This window comes from Podarcis cretensis, assembly GCF_951804945.1.
Source record: "Podarcis cretensis genome assembly, chromosome: 4".
Lineage (NCBI taxonomy): Eukaryota > Metazoa > Chordata > Lepidosauria > Squamata > Lacertidae > Podarcis > Podarcis cretensis.
The window spans coordinates 32,393,098-32,413,214 of NC_137173.1; the positions used below are offsets into that span (position 1 = coordinate 32,393,098).

At 40.8% G+C, this 20,117-nt stretch overlaps 1 protein-coding gene across 3 annotated transcripts in view; it reads left to right on the plus strand.

Annotated features, from left to right (window-relative positions):
- The window catches only part of LSAMP (limbic system associated membrane protein), a 460,055-nt gene that overhangs the window by 273,865 nt on the left and 166,073 nt on the right, over positions 1-20,117 (plus strand). For all 3 annotated transcript variants that reach the window (XR_013838256.1, XM_079974033.1, XM_079974034.1), the window contains exon 3: positions 17,658-17,783. Coding sequence is in view for 2 of the 3 variants with exons in the window: in XM_079974033.1 (XP_079830159.1) it covers positions 17,658-17,783 (126 nt within the window). In the remaining variant the exon portion in view is untranslated. The remainder of the gene's footprint in view (positions 1-17,657; positions 17,784-20,117) is intronic.

The window sequence follows — 20,117 nt, forward strand, 5'->3', positions numbered from 1 at the left end:
TTCACTTATTATGTGCTTTAATTTCTTGTAAATCCCATAAAGCAGAACTGCAAAGCACCTACCACTACTAAATCAAACTTTTATTGTCTCAATGAATATAATTTCTGTATGATGAACAGGAAAGGCAAACCAAGGCAGCAGATGCTTTGTCGCCATTGTTACTGGAGTTCTGTTTTGTATTTTTGCAAAGCTTTAGCCACATGATTGATGCACTGGTTTTGCTCCATTCAGTTTAGCAATCTATGCAATTTTCTACCATCCTGATTGAGTTTGTACCTTTCCTACAGATGGCATTTTCCTTTCTTAACTGTCTCCTGAATTTCTGAGTTACTGTGATGCATACGTCATTGGGAGCTACCCATGTGCATCTGATGGTTTGATTTCTGCCTTGTGCCTTGAGGCAGATGATAATATTAAAAATGTGCAAACTAAATGGCCAGAATTATTCATACTGATGTTCACAGCAAAGTCTCCTATTAAGAACATAAGAGCCTTGCTGCATCAAACCAAAGGCCTAATTTTTGTCCAGAATTCAGTTCCGAAAGTGGCATGCTGGCTCTGATCCTGGAGGTAATATAAACCATTATGGCTAGTAGCCATTCATAGGCTTGTACTCCATGAATTTGTCTAATAAACTTTTAAAGTCATCTAAGTTAGTAGACATTGCCCCATCTTGTGGTAGGAAATTCCTTATGTGCTGCAGGAATAAATATTTATTTCTGTGTCCTATATTTTCCAACATTCAGCTTCAATGGATAACTCTGGGTTTTATGAGAGAGGGAGAAAATCTTCACTGTCCCCTTTCTTCACACCATACATACACGCCATATGTATGGAATTGAACAATAAGCCAGAGGTGTTCCCATTTTGGGGACAAGGTGAACCAGATGGGCAATGAAGAGCATGGAGTCACAAAAGATTGACCTATGAAACAGACACCCAGACTGCCATTAACTGGCTTAAAACACCTCTTGTTTCAGGAACTTTCCTTTTTTTCATACAGCATCACATCTAAATTGTAAAATGCATTTGGCAATTGGAATGTAGTCCACCATTTTTCTTCAGCAAAAGGCTTTTTTTCTAAATTTGAGAGCCAGTGTGGCTTGATGGATAGTGTCTTGGTTTTAAAGGGCCCTGGTTCATAGCCACACTCAGCCATAAAACTTACTACATGGCCTTGGTCACCTGGATTAGTTCTTGTGAGGAGGGGAGGGATGTATGGCACCCTGATCTCTTTGGAGGAGGCATAATACAAATACAGTGGTACTCAGGTTACAGATGCTTCAGGTTACAGACTCTGCTAACCCAGAAATATTACCTCAGGTTAAAAACTTTGCTTCAGGATGAGAACAGAAATCGTGCTCCAGCGGCGTGGCAGCAGCGGGAGGCCCAATTAGCTAAAGCGGTGCTTCAGGTTAAGAGCAGTTTCAGGTTAAGAATGGACTTCCGGAATGAATTATGTATTTAACCCGAGGTACCGCTGTTAAGGATTTTGTCCTTGATACAACTTTCTGCAATCTGAAGTTAGAGGACCTTGGAATTTCTGTTGCCAGTAAGTTTGAATATTGTTTTTCTGTCCATGTGCATTGAGCATTGTGACCATTTTTAGGAATAAGAACAATGCTGTAGTAATGTATCTTGGTTAAGAAAGCAAACACAATGCGCTAGACATTTTGCTCCTACAATGTATTTTGGATGAAATTTACATCTTGTTTGTTTGTTTTTAATCATTTAATTAGCAATTTCACCAAAGTAAGTTGTTTGTAACTAGTAAAACTTCATAATATCTGACTCTTATATTGCACAAAATTTCTGATTTTCCCCCACCTAAAAACCCAGAGTCTGAAAAAAGTAAATGAAGCAAAAGAATCAACAGTTTGCACTATTATTATTTATGTTCATCTTGTTTAACAGCATGAGTAGTCCTCTTTCACTTTGCAAGCTCCACCACTATTTTATCAATTAGCAATACTAAACTCTGTTCATATTTTGCTATTTTTATTTCTAAACATATTAAGGCTATTTGTTTCCACCTGATATCCAATTTGCTAAAAATACATTTTCAGCCAGTTGATTCAAAATTCCAGCAGCTCTTATTTGTTCCATTTTGTCTTGTCTCTAGAGATTAGTTCAAAGCAATAGATCACACCTAACAGTGATGAGGTTGCAGCTTTGGACTCTATGAATGTAGATATATGCTCAGCTGCATATAGCAGAATTTCATGTTATCACCAGTTTTATTCCCTTGATGTTACAGAATAAACTTCATATCCACATGTAAATGAGGGCAAGTTGCATTACATGGCTTTTCCTTGTCATAAGTGCAGTGAAAGTTGAAGATTTGCATATTACTAGACTAACACAACTTGGATCTGATAAGGACTGTCATTTTACCTCTTTTGTATCAGCAAATAGCTATGGCATGAAGTGTTTTGATAGATAGTGTTATAAGATTTTGAGCCCAGCTTTGTAGGCATGAATCATAACACACCAGAGAAAATGCCTAAAAAGAACTTACCGTGCACTTCAATTGTGTATAGCTTTTGCCCTTCAGATGCAATTTCAATATTTTTATGGGTCACCTCTGTGTTCCAAAGTATTCAAATTTTACATCACATGACTTTTTTTTTATCTGCCATCCTATATCAAATGTAATCGGATGAGACGATGGTGAGACATCCCATTTGTGCATAGAGTGCCAAAAACGGGGGGAGGGCTATTCTGAAACTGCTTTATCCATAATTTTGGTAATTATTGATATACATAACAATATCATGTGGGAATATTGTGGCTTGCAATCTTAATACTCCAAAATACTAGAAAATAACTTCAAGACTGTCTCTCTTAATACCGCGTACAGTGAATGACAGCATCTCCCATGTTCAGCTGTCAGAATTGTGCAGGAAAAAAATATCCTCCCTGCCCACAGCAAAAACATGAGCATTGGTTATTTCTTGTACCCACTTTCATCATCAGACCTTTTCCTTGTGCCTCTCACACTGACAACTGTACCAACTTGTACTCATCCTTTTTTCAACTTGTTAGTTTTTTAACCATATACAGTGGTACCTCAGGTTACAAATGCTTCAGGTTACATACGCTTCAGGTTACAGACTCCGCTAACCCAGAAATAGTACCTCAGGTTAAGAACTTTGCTTCAGGATGAGAACAGAAATCGTGCTCTGGCAGCGCGGTGGCAGCGGGAGGCCCCATTAGCTAAAGTGGTGCTTCAGGTTAAGAACAGTTTCAGGTTAAGAACGGACCTCTGGAACGAATTAAGTGCTTAACGGTACATTTCCACTGTACATGGAAATGAGGTCAACCAGAACCCATGCAGGAAGGCTACTCTCCCACTTTTGTTCCTGTTTGCCAGGGTGGGGGAATCAAGTTCACAGTAATGACTTAAAGCAGGTATTGGGAAGCTGCAGCCCTTGATATGTTGCTGGACATCCCCCATCATCTCATTCCTGATCATTGGCAATTATGGATGAGGCTGATGGGTGCTGGGTGCTGGGAATCATACAACATCCAGGGGCTCATAGGTCCTCCATGTCTTGACCTAAATGATGATGGGATTCAGCCTCAATATGGTAGTAAAATGTCATCCCCAATAAGCCCAGCTGTGTTGTGAATTAGCTCTCCTATTAGCTCAAAACTGAGGGTTGGGACACACATTAAACTCAACATAGGGTTGCTGCTGAAAAGAGGCTTAAGGTGATGTGTTCGCCCTGGTCCAGTCCTCTGATATTCAGCTGCTTATTGCATGGATCTCCGCTGTCATCTTGTAAGACTTTACATTCCCTGACACGTGTTTGTGTTGTCCAGCTTCAGTAACGTTTATGGGAAATTTCATATTTCTTAGTTTAATTTAGACACTGTTGATAAAATACTTGAAGATTTAGATGGTTTTTACTTTGTCCATTGTTCTCAAATATGAAATGCATCTGTTCTCTCAATCCTAAATAGCTAGAAAATATTGTATCTGTACTAAAATTTAGCGTCTAAGGAGCAATTAAGTGAGAAGAGTTGCTTCTTTATATAAAAACCATGGTCTTAGGAAGCTGCCATCTACAGTGATCTGTTATCACTGCTAACATCAAAATCCCATGCCAAATTCTCACAAACAGTTTAAATATAAATGCTTTCCCAACACATATATTATTAGGTTTGGTGTTTTTTTTAAAAAAATACTCTTTACCCTGTTGGATTAGTCAGTATCCCAGGGATTAATCATTTGGATTTACTGCAGTAAACACTTTGTAGTGTAATTTAAACATGCAGTAAGAATAATGCCTTGCACCATTATTCACAGCATGTTTTTAAAATATAGTAATCAGCAAGCTCTAGCTGGTATCAAATTTGTAGGGCAAATGCATCTAGAGATTATTGCTAGTAACCTTATTTAGTTTTACTTCATTCTGCAAAGAGAGTAAATTTTATTTTATTTTAAACCATAAATTCAAGAATAGAATATATAGAATTCTTTGGTCAACTCCTTAAGAGTTCAACCATGGTTATGTTACATAATTTCCTTTTGACAGTTGGCTAAGTTAGCATCATTGTTATATTTGAATGAAGCAGAAGCTAGCTTTATTCTACCTTCATCATTCTTGTTACAGCGGTACCTCAGATTAAGTACTTAATTCGTTCTGGAGATCCGTTCTTAACCTGAAACTGTTCTTAACCTGAAGCACCACTTTAGCTAATGGGGCCTCCTGCTGCTGCCGTGCCGCCAGAGCACGATTTCTGTTCTCATCCTGAAGCAAAGTTCTTAACCCGAGGTACTATTTCTGGGTTAGCAGAGTCTGTAACTTGAAGCGTGTGTAACCTGAAGCATATGTAACCCGAGGTACCACTGTATTGTTGAGCTGGACCTAGACTGAGCTAAAGTCCTAGTTGATGTAGACGATCCCATTAAAATCAAAGTGAAAAATAGAGTCATGACTAAGTACAATTAATATGACTGGGAACTAAATGCAACTAACCTAAGTCTGGATCCAATCTGTAATTGTCATCACCAATATATGATGATGATAATGATCGTAGCTACCATACAAAACTGAAAATAACATAGACCCTGCACACATGCTGACAATTAAGAGTATTTTGTTCTTTATGAAAACAGAGAGATTGGAACCAATAATTTTCTATGCTTAAACCAGTATTTTCTATCATTAAGGCTGGATGGAAGTGAACCTATATCTCTTTCCAAACCTGCATAGTTTTCACAATGTAGACCTGAATGAGCAGGGTGAGAGTCAAACTAGATATTATTTTAATCATATGGTGAACAACCATATCAGGAGATTTTTATTTTTTTTAAGTGTGCTCACTCCATCAGCACATATCCTAAAATATGAGGGGGGTTTTAATGTAATATAACTGCAGATCCATTTAACTGGAGGTGGTAGGACAGGGGCTCTCTCTCTCTCTACAAGTCACACCCGTCATTGGTCCTGCTCTATGCCCTCCCTCAGTGTTGACATTTCTATTCCACCTTAAGGAACAGGCATGAGATTGTCTGCATGTCACATGTCTGTTTACATTCCAGTACTGTATGCTGGGAACTTCCGTTTGTATATAGCTTTTGCTTTTGCTGTTCTCTATGAGACGACATGAGAGAGAGAGACGACATGTTTCTTTGTTCTGATTTATGTTTAATAAATCTGTAGCTGTAGAATGACTTCACAGGCCTCACACCTATTCTGTGTGCGCAGTACACTCTGCTAATAGTGTGCCCTGGCTTTTGAAGTCTGAGTCGCTGATTTACGTTGGAGCATGGGCCGATGGAAGGAGATGGCACAGCTGGGACTTATCAGCTGGCCTCCCGACCCTCTGCATGTTGACAACAAGTGTTTCACCTGGCTGGAATGCGTTGTTGAACTGTGATCATGCCTCTTCTCTACCTGCAGTGGCAGATCTTGGGGTCTCAAATTTTAGAGGCACCCTGTGCAACACCAAAATCTGGCACCCCTTCCTCTCACCTCTCACCTTCCATTGGATGCCATAGTTCTGGAGCTTCAGTAGTACAGAAGCTCTATGCCTGGTGTGACTGCCCCAGATCTACCTTTGTTACCTCGATGGAGAGATCTGTGTGTAGAAACATCTGACCTTTGCATGGATAAAATGTAACTTACTGTGCAAAGGTAAGAGTCACCCCTTGCTCCACACACTTTTCCTCTGGCCCAGTCCAACACTGGTATAGGATTGTGTCTCATTGTGGAATTTTAAATTGAATAACTTTTTTAAGGTTGGATACTGCTTTGGGACTGATATGGAAGGTGGTATATAACAGTTTTAAAATATTAATAAATAATCACTCTTAATATGCACACTTTTATTTGGAAGCAAAACAAAAACCCTCCCATATTGGTAGCTGTATGTGCCTCCAACCAAGAAATTCAGAACCTGAAATCCAGTCAATGAATTCAGAAGAAAAGCAATTTGCCTGTGTGACTGAATGGAAGATTTTGGAATTGTATTTGCAAAGCAAAGATTTTGCTTCTAAATCCCAAGCAGCAGCATATTTGAGACCTGGAAATGTTGGTGGATTCTGATGCATCAGTATTTAGATTGAAATCAGATTTAACATATTTGCAGGCGACAATCAGTTCCAAGTTGATGAACTCTGTTAGCTGTGATAAAATAAGGATGTTGGATTTAGTTCAGAACAGGTGTGTGGTTCTGTATATCTATCTGTGCTGTGTTCATAGTATACAGAATTTTTTCTGCCCTTCTTCTCTGAATGCAAAGCACCCTTAAAAGGATTTTGGTTTATTATGAGATACAGGCCAGTCTTCTTTTCCTCTTCTAATCAGGAAACTAAATGATCTCACTTCAAAGGTGCTCTTTGAAGAATGCCTACTTGATTACTGAGCAAAGGGGGAGGGGGCTAATAAAATATTTACGCAGATAGGTCCGAGCCTAAGATTTGTATCTTCACACACACCCGAAGTTCAAGGTTATTAAGACCGAAAAAGGTTTGGTTTTGCACTTCCCTGTCTCTTCTGATGTTCCTGCCACATAGATCCATGCAGATTAAAAGCCCAATGACTTTATTACACTCTGTGATTCACGCACGTGCTTTAAACCTGGTTCCCAGCTGCCAGTTTCTTGCCTTAAAACACAGGTAAAATGTAAGGAGTGCTGCAAAGACACCCACTACTTCATTCACCTCTAGCTTTGGGCTCATATTTTGGCATAGTATGGTATATAAAAGTGGCAAGGAATCAAGTGTCCTGATGCATTTTCTCAGCCAGTATATAGATATGGAGACATTTTCAGTGATCGTTTCTGATGGTCCCCACATCTGCTTTCTTATCATTATCCATGATTTTCTATGTCCCCAATTTTTGTTATTAGTATGGTAAGAACATAAGAGGAGCCTGCTGGATCAGGCCGAGGGCCCATCTAGTGCAGCAAACCGTTATCACAGTGGGCTGGACAAGGTAACTGTTAGATGGATTGGTAGTTGGTTGACTGAACAAACTCCGAGTGCTCACAAATGGTTCCTCATCAACCTGGAAACAAGTGACAAGTTGGGGTGTCACAGGGTTCTGTCCTGGGCCCGTTGTTGTTCAACATCTTTACAAATGAGCTGGATAAAGGAATTGAGGGGGTGCTCATCAAATCTACAGATGACACCAAACTGGGAGTGTAGCTAACGCCACAGAAAACAGAAACGGGATTCAAGTTTACCTTAACAGATTTGAGAACTAACAAAATGAATTTCGATAGGGGCAAATGTAAGGTTCTACACTGAGGCAGGAATAACCTGCTGCACAAATATAAGATGAGTGACATCTGCCTTGCCAGTAGTACATGTGAAAAGGATCTAGGGATCTTAGTAGACCACAAGCAGGGGCAAACGAAGGTTAACCAACAGCCGGGGTGGGGCAAACCGCTGTTTGCTCACACATTGCAGTGCTATGTATGATGCATGCATAGCGTTGCTCCATAGGGCACACGTGCAGCGTTTTTACCTACAGCGTGTGCATGCGACACTGCGCATGTGTTGTACATAGTGGTTTGGTGCCAGCGCCGCTCAAACACCATACGGATGGTGGCGGGATCCTCTGCTCGCAGCTGCAGCTGCGAACGGAGGATCCTCCACATGCGGCTGCAGTGGCGCAATGGCTGCTCACGCCACTGCACCTGGGGGGGCGGGGCAAGCACCCCACGGTGTGCCTTCTTGTTACACACACCCTGACATGGCACCTGGGGCATACCACCACCCCCTTGCAACGCCGCTGACCACAAGCTTAATATGAGTCAACAGTGTGATGCAGCAACCCCAAGAAGCTGTGGGTTCCAGCAACTGGTATTCAAAAGTATTACTGCTTCCAGTAGTGGAGGCACAAGTATAGTTTTCATGGCTAGTAGCCATGCAACTGAAGCAACCCACTGGCAAAGCTGTATAATTGTTCTCATTATTCTCTTGCTGATTCCATTCCTATTGAAAGCTTTCCCCTCACCCCTCCAAATAAAACTTGTGAAATGGGTAGTTGAGATCTTAGTCATCTTGCTACAAAACTTAATGAGTGTTTCTCTTTCTGACATATTTTAAAAGAGCCCAGATGTAGTAACTAACTGAATTGACCTTTGATAACTGCCACTCCTGTGTGCCTGTGAGCAGATTTCAACCAAAACAAAAAATTACAGGAAGCTGTTCTTGCTAAATCAAATTGGATGCTTATGTAGCACTTTGTATCTTCAAAGCGATTGGTGGACATTAGCATGCGTCACCCTAAAGGGCTTGGGAATTTGCTTAGATTGTTAGCCTTGTGGACAGAGGCAGCACCACGCTGCTTCTTGTTATAGGTGTAAAGAGCAGTGATTAGCCTACAGTGTAGAGGAGAAGACGAAAATTAGCCACTCACTTCTATTTACCAGTTATGCCCCCTCTTTAAATCCCCTCTCCTCCTTCCTCACACTCCTCTCATTCACTTTAACTCAACAATGACTAATGAGGCCAATTTGATGCCAATTAGTTGCCATAGGAAAGGACTGCTAATTGTAGCAGCCAAGGTGTCAGCTCTAAAATGCTCAAGGTGTGTATGTGCATGTGATGGCCAGCATGCCCCCCTCCCTTTAATCTTCACCTGGGGGCTGATTAGTTTCTTTGTATTTGTTGCAAAATGTTGTTAATTAGGAGCTAGGGACAAGGAAATTACAGCCCTCAAGGCTTAATTGGGAAGCTCCTGTGGAGGCTTTTATGACTATAAACTCCTTTTTTTAAGACGCAGGTTTAATGGTTTGCTCTTCGCCCTTATAGTTGAGGACTACAAAGTGCTAGAGTACTCATTTTCCACACTAAAAGAACAACAGATGTAGAACGTCAAAAAGATGGTGGATCACCAAAATTGAAGACGCATGAGAGAAATTGATTCACAAAAGTGCCCAAGTTTACTGAAGACAAGCACATTTTGGTAATCCAGCTTTCTTCTTAAGAGGCAATCAGGGGAAATGTGCATCTTGAGTCCTGGGCATTTCTGAATCAAACACATTTGAGCAGGGGTAACCAACGTGGTACTCTCAAGAGGTTGTTGAACTACAAACTCCATCAGCCCCATCCAACATGGCCAATGGCCAGGGATAATGTGAGGTGTTGTCCAACCACATCTAGAGGACACCATTTTAGCTACCACATCCCAAAGAAATATCCTAGCTAGAATCATGAAGCATACTCTGTGGATTGCCTCTGGAGAAGAAAATTGTATTTCCGAAATGCTTTGGGATTGAGTAAATACAGACACTTTTGAGAATTGACTCCTCTCTCATTTCTTGTCTGAATGGTGCCTTTCATATTTGCTTCCTAGATAACCAAAATCCCAACAAGTGGGGAAAATTGAGTGAAACCCCAGATTTTGGCTTTGCAAGGAGCTTGTTAGAGAAGTATGTACATCTTCTGTTGAGTCACAACTGAATCAAATGTGAAATGACTCACCTGAAAAAACTAGGTTGGAGCTTACAGAAGATAAAAACCTCCACCAAAAGCTCATCAATGAGTTGTATGTACAACACAGTCCAAAACCTGAGAATTAGTTTATGTCCAAATATGATCCAGAGACAAAGTCTGGCAGCGGTCCAAAGTCAGTGTTTTTAGCTGTGATTCCTGCATTGCAGGGGTTGAACTAGATCAGACATAGGGCAAACTTGGCCCTCCAGATGTTTTGGGACTACAACTCCCATCACCCCTAGCTAACAGGACCAGTGGTCAGGGATGATGGGAATTGTAGTCTCAAAACATCTGGAGGGCCGAGTTTACCTATGCCTGAACTAGATGATCCTTTGGGTCCCTTCCAACTCTACAATTTCATGATTCTGATATCACAGGGAGTTCAAACATGGTCCAACACAGCAAAGCAAAGAGACTAGAATGAAAAAAATGAGATACCAGGTCAGGACTAGGCATGACAGCTGGACAAATGCACAAGTGAGTATTCTCTGGATACCACAGCTATAAAATGATGACTATCAATCTATTTAAATTTCTACACCACCCTTCATCTGAGGATCACAAGACAGTTTACAATATAACATTGTAAAAGAAAAAATTAGTTTAGCACAGAGAAAAAAGTAGGACCAAAGAATATGCATGTTTGAATCATCCTGTTCATTACACAAACCAAATACTTGGGTAGTTTTAAGGAGGAGGGTCATCCTTGCCTCTCCTTTCCTTATCTCCATCTCCCCCCCCGCCCCGCCCCCACCTATGTACAAAATGGTTGACGTCATGAAGACACAAGGGAAATGAAAGAGCAATGGACTTGGATGGGTGATTGGGTCAGAATGAGGAGACAAGTAGCTTGAGGGAAGCAGAGAGGAGGAATTATCGGAACCAGAGAAATGAGACTAGGAACTTGTATATGAAAACAGAAAGGAGCCAGCACAGGCACTCACTCACAAACTAGTGCAGTTGTAGTAAACAAGGAAGTATCAAGAGAGCCACTCAGAAGTTACTGCCTTTGTCTAAAAATGATATTTGTCTTCCAGCAGCTGTTTTGCCTGTATGTGTTTTTGAAGATATTCCCTCCCCCCGCATTTGTTACAAGTGCAGTTGGCACTTAAGAGACATGCTAATGTTTTGTGGAAACAAATCACTTGCTTTCATCTTGAGTGCAACCCTGATTGCACTGGGGGATTTTGGTATGTTTTCATGTCTCATTCTTTTTATCATTTACATCAATGTGACTTGTTCCTGTCATGAAAACTAGAGCTTGAAAATCGCCAGGGTTAGATATGATGTAGTGGGAAAAGACTGTCTGCCAGCTTCTGTAGAGCCCTGTCAGTGGCCTACCTTATAACAATGCTATGCACAGTTCCATGCTCATGAATAGCCTGTGGTCCAGCTGTCTCACCATGGGTGTAGCCAGGATTTATCTTGGGAGACAGCAGAACCTCAGTTAGTTAAGTATTTTTATTGGTTTCCTTAATTGGGGCAGCTCCCCCACCCACCTACCCATGCCCATGTGTCCCACCAGAGGAACATAACTATTGGACCCTTTCCCCAATGGAGCATGAAACACTGGGACTAGAGACTGTGAATTAATGTGGTCCTTTTAGGGAGATGAAGTTTTCTTTAGCACATTTTATGCAAGTACTGGGACAATACTGCCAAAATTATGATTCTACACAAAGGCATTTCTTCTATATAATGGCACATTGTTCTTAGGTTGTGCTGAAAGTGGCATAGATCCACAAGTCACATCAGAAAGGCCAGTTGAATTTGGCAAAATGTACAGCGGTACCTCGGGTTAAGTACTTAATTCGTTCCGGAGGTCCGTACTTAACCTGAAACTGTTCTTAACCTGAAGCACCACTTTAGCTAATGGGGCCTCCTGCTGCTGCCACACCGCCAGAACATGATTTCTGTTCTCATCCTGAAGCAAAGTTCTTAACCTGAAGCACTATTTCTGGGTTAGCAGAGTCTGTAACCTGAAGCATATGTAACCCGAGGTACCACTGTATTCTGGATGTTCAAGATTGGCTTCTTTGGCGGTCCAGACTCTCCCCAAGCCACACCTCTCATCTTGACCAAGCTGGGGTTTTTCCTTGCACTGTGATAAGGCCTCTTTTTTTGCCTGGATGGAGGGTGGAGAAATGTGGGAAGAATATAGCCTCCTGTACAAAAATATTTGTTGCTCTGCTCACTTTAGCCTCTAGCCCCAAACACCATGTGGCCCTGAAAGGTTGTCCATGAGGGAATGTTGCCCTCAGGCTGAAAAAGGATTCCCAACCTTGACTTAGAGGTAGATTCCACTAGTTCCAATGTATGCTCCCCCTTCATTAAGGAAGCATGTATAAAGTTAGAGTTCACAGACATCTACCCCTAAATGTACAACTTAAATATATTACATATGCTCCAGCTGTCCTAGCCACTAGGGAAAATACTTTAATAATAATAATAATAATAATAATAATAATAATATATTATTCCATCTAATTGGGTGACTATATATATTAAATTTCCATACCACCCTTCATCCAAAGATTGCAGGGTGGTTTACAATATAAAAACAAAAATACATACCGCAATGACAAAACAAAAAGAATAATCTGACCATGCAGTTTAAAAGGCTTGCTAAATAAAATAAAAGTATTTTTTTTAAAAAAATGAAAGAGTACAAAACAACTTCTCCCATTATTTATTTGATTCCATTCACAAATCGCTCTCCCTAAAATATCTCAAACGAATTTCACAGTAATCACGGAGCACCTAGAGTAGTTCAGGCTTGCTTTAAAAGCTTTGCAAATATTTCAAGCTGCTGCTAAGGTCCACAACAACTCTATTAGCGCAGGAGAGCCAAGATTGTCCTTAATGCAGCCAAGACTTCCCAATTTAAAATTGTCCTTTAAAAATTGCATACAAAGCAGGTGGGGAAGAGAGAGAAGCTAGTACAATGCTGCAAATTAAGACGATGCTGCTTTTAACACCTATGATTTCTGACACAGTGGGGGGAAACCCATTAGAGAGGAAGGCTTCAAATGATTTTGGTCTGTTTTAACTAGTGGATGACTCTGAATGTTGACCGTGTAAGATCCAGTCTTGCTTTAGAGGCTGAGTGTATTCTGGGACTGTAATGTTCATCATAGCCCTCCCAAGCAAGCAAGGCAGGCTTCCCAAGGGAGTTTGCCAATAGTAAGGTTGCCACATGGACAGATTTGTACAAGCAGGAGGCATTGGGAAGCAATCAGCCTAAAATATCAGAAATTTGAATTAAAAAAAAGATGAAGAAACTGAACTATGAGGTTGTCTGTACCTCTCTGGGGCTTGCTGAAGCATTTCTTTCATCAGGGGCCCCCAATCATTTGGAGACACATTTAGAAAACCAAGAATTGTTTTGGGCCACACAAAACACACAAATTTCCAAGAAGGAAAAGTGGTAATGCTCAAAAGCAGACGTCTCAGAACAAATGAAACACAGCCAAAACAAGAAACCAACATGTCACCAAAAAACAGGCCACCCCTCCTGAAATCCCCAAATTCCCATGTAAAATTGGGAAGGGGCCTTGAAAGACAACAAAGAGAATGCCTGGTGGTGTTGTGGTGCCCACAGATGCCGGGGGGGAGGAGGCTCCAGTTCTACATAGATGGTGCTGAAAATCACTTGCCAGGGAAACTAAGGAAGCCGCCTAGGGTGGCAGAATGTTACAGTCCCTAGACCAGGCTCACATTGCTGTGTCACAGAATTACAGTTTTTTTATTGTTAACTCATTAATTAATTGATAGAATAATTTATATTCGTTCTATGTAATAATCAAATTTTCAAATGATGTTAAAGGTCTTGTAGCATGCACTTTAACTTCAGAGTTTGATGAGCATAAAACATCAAACAAAATTACAACCTGCGTTCCAACTTTTCTCATTTGTTCAGCTGATATAGGTGAACCATTTTCAAATGAATCAGTTAGTCTGTAAGGACCTTTCTCTCTCCATTTCTGAATAGCACATTCTTTTCAATCAGTTTTGTCAATCAATCATAGAGTTCAGTTGGTAGAGCATGAGACTCTTAATCTCAGGGACATGGGTTCGAACCCCATGTTAGGCAAAAGATTCCTTGATTACAGGGGGTTGGACTAGGTTACTCTCATGGTCCCTTCCAATTCTATGATTCTATGATTTTCCTGTCATATAAAAAGTGGGTGCAGTACAAAAGGCATCCACAGTGAGATTGAAGGAGCTAATTTCAGTGCCCACATCTTCCATACTTTCAGATCTACCTAAGCAAATGTCTTTACTATAGAATAAAAAATGTTTTTTAATATATGTTAAAAATGGTAAACTTGGTACTCTGTATCAGGGGTGGCCAACTCCCGAGAGACTGTGATCTACTTTTAGAATTAAAATCTGGCAGTGATCTACCCCCAACTTCTTTGGGGTTCAGGTCAAAGTTGTTGAGGAGGAAGGCCCCATTTTTATACAAATACTTTCTTGGGAGTGAAGTTCCATTTCGGGGGGGGGGGTTAAAGGCAAGGGTCAAAGGGGAAAAGTCACTCACAATAATATTGCTTTGAAGGAAAACAGCAAAAAATTATAGCAAACTTTGTACACTGGGGTAGAAGACCCAGATTACAATTAGCTGTGATCTATCAACAGTCTCAAGGTGTGTGTGTCTTGTTGTACCTAATTTACAAAGTTATCATGCTGTGACATGATAACTTTGTAAATGAGGTACAGCTATCATCTTTTGCTACTTAAAAAATAATAATTCTATGTCAAAATACAAATGGGTATAGTCTGAAACAAAACTTTAAAAAAATATGGTAGAACTATCATTTTCACCTAGGACACTGTTCCCATTTCCCATCCATGATAATGTCTGCCTAGACCAGTTTTTGAAATCGTTCTTAATATTTCTTATTAATGGCAGAAAATTGGCTTTATAAAGTTTTTTCCAGGTTTTTGTTATATTAATTCCAAGATATTTAATATATTGTGGGCAGATCATAAAGTCTATCTTCTTTCTTAATTCATCTTGTAAATCAGTTCAGACACAACAATTCTGGTTTAGTTTTATTAATTGTCAGTCTGGTCACTCTGCCAAATGCTTCAGTTTTCTCCAGGCAGTGAAACAGGGTGGGCTGCCCTGCCACTTGCAAATGACAGTTCTTCAACAAAACCCTGCATTCTGAAACCAGCTCCCAATAGGACTATGTTTTGTTGGTATTCCATACTGTTGGAATAAACCATATAGAATCTGACTTTCAAAAAGTAGGCTGACTACAGAATATATGCAATACAGTGGTACCTTGGTTTACGAACTTAATCTGTTCCGGAAGTCCGTTCTCAAACCAAAACCTTTCTTAATCCGAGGCACACTTTCCCTAATGAGGCCTCCCGCCACTGGGGCCCTTCCACTGTTCAGATTATGCTCTTAGACTGAGGTAAAGTACTCCAATCAAGACACTATTTCCGGTTTTGCGGAGTTTGTAAACTAAATCGTTCTTAAACCAGACTGTTCTTAAACCAAGGTACCACTGTATATGAAGAAATGACTCTCCTGAATTGATTAGGAGATAACCAATCCTTCCCCCAGACTTTCGAAACAGTGTGATGCAAAAGAACTGGCTGATTTATGTTTCTGATCACAGTATGTGAAATTCAGCCCACACAATCACTCTTTCTGTTGGCTCTCACAGCCTTTTGTTGCTAGTTTCAGTGGCATGTGAAGCTATAATGGACAGAATTCCCATGTACTTCAAGCCTTACAAACCTATGTTGCCTGGCCTAGTTCTCCAAGCTGCCCATTTCCTTCCACGCAGTCCTAATTTTCAGCTTTCTCCTCATACCTTCTTTTCTTCAGCATCGTATCAACTCCTGTTGTTTCCCCAGGCCCTTCCTTTTTAGATCTGCTCGAGTTGCTTAAGAACATAATAGGAGCCTGATGGATCAGTACAATGGCCCATATAGTCCAGCATCCTGTTGTCACATTAGGTGAGCTTGCAAGCTAGACCAACACTCTGCCCACCTGTAATTCCCAGCACCTGCTATTCAGAGACATAATGCCTCTGACAGTTGAGGTAGAACATAGCCATGGTGGCTGGTAGCTGTCGATAGCCTTGTTCTCCTTGAATTTGTCTGAACTTCTTTTAAAGCCATCCAAGTTGGCGACCATCACTTTAGCCACCCTATCTCTTTATTGACTTGAGGAAAAAATTGGCTGCCCCTGCTCAAAGTGGAAACAGCAGATGAAAGGCTTCTAGCCAGCAAACTTCCAAATGGATGAGAGCGTGATTTTCACCTAAGAAGCCACCGCTTAAGGTGACTCAGCCTTGTGGTTATTTTAGCCTCCATAGTGAATCAAAGCTATTTGATTCCCTCTGCGCTCCTGAGTTCCTGCTTGGTGCTCTGGAAGCTGACTCATGGCTCTAGCAAAATCAAAAGAGCCAAGCAAATATTGTATACATTTTCTTTACTCAGCTGTACTTCCACAGCTAAATATAGCCTTGGCATGACACACTGCATTGGTTTGCACTCAGTTCACATTTCCAGGATTATTTACAGAATCACAAGGACTCTTTGAAGTGAAAGCACAGATTCCAAAGCAAAAATATGCATCGTAGGGGGAATTTCACAGCAAATTCAGCTTCCTGCCATGCCGAAGAAGACACCGCAACCTTACCTTCGAATGGAAACTGTATGCTATACAAAGAGATTAGTAAATCCCCTGAGTAAATGCTTTCTCACATTCAAGGGTACAGGCACTTTTACTTCAGACTTGTTGGCGAGCACTATGAAAGTATATGTTAAAACTGCAGACCCATAGACTTAGAACATGGGTTGAGCTTGGCAGAAGTGAAGGAGTGGGGAAGGTGATTTGGAGGGGTGAACCTGCCTGTCAGAGTGCTGGATCCTGTCCCTGCCTCCTGCTATAAGCCCTTTAGGGAACAGACACAACTCAGTGGTACAGCATCTGCTTTACATGCAGATGTTCCCCGGTCCAATCCCCAACATCTCCAAACAGGACTGGCAATGTCTCCTATCTCAAATCCCAAAGAGCTACAGCTTCCTATACTTCCCCCACCTGACTACAGTGAGGTAAGCTAAAGTGGCTGGCCCAGATGGGCTGCTGGGAAAAAAATGCAGGCATATTCTGAGTCCAATTTCTCCTGTGCAGTGTATATCCACTTGAGGCAGAGCATTCCTCTCCTTTGCAGCTATTTGGTGCTACCTAGGTTTGAAATATGGGCTGCTGCCATAACTTGCAATTTGGCCCTAAGGCTGCATTCCTATGCAGATTTATTTGAAAACAAACTCCACTGAACACAGTCTTGGTTTATCATTAATGAATACATTAAGTTTTGTTGAAGTAGTTCCTGAAGACTTCAGTGTCCAAAGCTAAAAAGTGTCAGTCACTTACTCTCTGCCTCTTCCTGTCCCTACTCTGTGGTATTCTGATCACCTGTGTAATGAGTTTTAGTAAATAATAATAAAAAAAGCAGTGGGCTTACTCCTGAGTACGGAGAGTTGGGTTGCACAACAGCAATGTATATCAGTGAGAGTAGCACCTGAATATTTGCCTTCAACATGTTATTTTTACTTGACTCTTAGAATGAGGGGATTAGGAAGGGCACTCAGTAACCCAACTATAGGGTAGAGCTGCTCTGAAGTTGAAAAGCTGAGCCAAAACCAACCAACCTTTTTGTTTCCATAGTTCCACCAAAGATCTCCAACATCTCATCAGATGTCACTGTGAATGAAGGCAGTAACGTGACCCTGGTGTGTATGGCAAATGGGCGCCCTGAACCTGTTATCACTTGGAGACACCTCACCCCTACAGGTAGGTAGCCTGGGTCTATATCTATGTGCTTCTTATTGTTTCCTGTTTTGCACACCAGCAGAGGAAGTTTCAGTGTAAAAACAGCCAGGAAAAGGTAAGCTCATTGGATCAACAAAGTGTTGATGGGTGGTTTTTTTCTACATCAGACTGTGCCAGTCAACACTGGGACATTCTGCTTGCTGCTAGCAGCTGTTTTCATCTAATAGATGTGGTCTTTGTCATTGCAAATACAATATAGCAATAAGGGAACCTATCACTAGCCGCAGACAAAGTGAAAAGGCATTGCCCTTCTAATAATGAGTTCAAAGTGAGCCTTTCAAAATCACAAAATTGGCTTCCAGTATGGTGCCAATAGTCATTTCTTACCTGCAGTCTTAAGTCTCTCTATAGACTATTTTTGCAGATAGGTCATAGAAGAAAACAGGTTGGCTCCCCCCACCCCCCACCACCCCCGTTTTGTGTTGCAAAAGAAGAGATGCTAGTAGGAATTCAATGAGTGAGAAACCAGCCAGGCCCATTGACCATTTAATTGTTCCTTTGATACTTTAATGTTGGTTGTCTTGGAAAGGGCACTGTCATTAGCCTGACCCACAGGGCAATCAGAATAGGGAGGTTGCTTTCTGATTATTTATCCTTTTAGCATTTATCTTAGACAGAAAAAGAACATGCTTATGGCAATACTAAGAGCTTCTTGACACTGAAGCCTTCCAGACTAAGTGCTGCATCACACATCAATCAGCAACAAAACCAGGTTCATTATCAAATATGCACTCTATGTGAAGGCACAGCCAGTTTCTGACGAATATTTCTGTATGATGCATGTGTTTTCAATCAGCTGTTTTCAGAACTATGCTTAGCAAGATGAAACCTTATGTGCACACCTAAAAATGTAATGTGTGAAGTGACCCCAAGAGGATTCCACAGTGTTTTCATCTATATTACAACACACACACACACACACACACACAACCACATATGGCATATTTTAGCCTTATCATAAAATGGCAATGCAGATTCTAACTGTGCCCAGTGAAATTTTACACAGATGAGGGATAGGGAACCTATGTTCCTCCAGAAGTTGCTGGACAACAACTCCCATCATCCTCAGTTATTGAGCATGGCATACTGGCTGGGGAGTTGTAGTCCAACAATATCTGGAAGGCCACAGGTTCCTTGCTGAACCCCAGTACAATTGCTTCTGAATTCTCAGGTAAATGATAGTCAGTTATAGGTCTGACTCTCCAAAATGTTCTTTTTTAGGACAGTATGAACCCATTTGTAAATAACTGTCTTTTACATTACAAGGTGTGTTTTTTCCTTGACCTGTACCAGTAATTTCCTTCCATCTTCAAGGAATGTAATGTTCATACATATTTGCATCCTATTAAGCTTTAGCAAGAAGATTTACAATTTCTCAAAGAATGTAGCAAGACATGTGCAAATTCAACTTCTGATGGTGCCTACTCTAGCTCCCACATGTTATCAATGCTGATGATCCCAGCAGATGTTGGAGCGAATCAATTTCAATTCAGCAATTACCCTGGACAGAATCACAATTCACTCTTTAGGTGCCATTTCCTTTAGAAATGGATTCCGCTCTTATTCAGATTAGCAAAAGACACAAAATGAAACCCAGACTGTGTCTTCTGACTTCTGTCTTTTTAAGAATAAGAAATTTGACAATATGAGCCAAGGTGTTAGAGGAGATTAATGCTGTCATAGAAGAAATTTACAGAGCAAGAAATACTGTGAAATTAAACAGCAGGCACGGATCGGAAATTAGGAGGGAAATGGATGGGAATGGAAAAGTTGGAGATTAATTTTAGTTTAGTCACCCTTAAATCGGAGGGGGGGTTGTCAAATTGTGAGCCAACCTTACAGTTTATACATAGGACTAAGGTAAACAGGGTTTATGGGAAAGCCTCTCTGATTTTGCATGGCATGCATGCAGGAAGAAACTGCACCAGTTGTACTTTTGCCTGTCTTGCCACTATTAAAGGGCCCTTTCCACTCTCTAAAAAAAACAACCACCCCCACCAATGAAGCAAAGAATGAAGCAAAGATTATTCCCTATAAAACATCTTAGAAAAGCAGCATTTGAAATCAACTAATATATTTACAGTCCTCATGCAGAAAGTCCCAGTTTTAATCCCCAACATCTCCAAATAGGGCTCAGAGAGACCCCGACTAAAATCCTTTTTTTTTTTTAAATAATTTTTATTCGTTTTTCAGACAGATAATAAAAACAATATAGAACAATATAGCTTCAAAATCATCATTTCATACCCTTCTTTCTTTTGACTTCCCCATACCTCCCCACCCCTGCATCCTTGT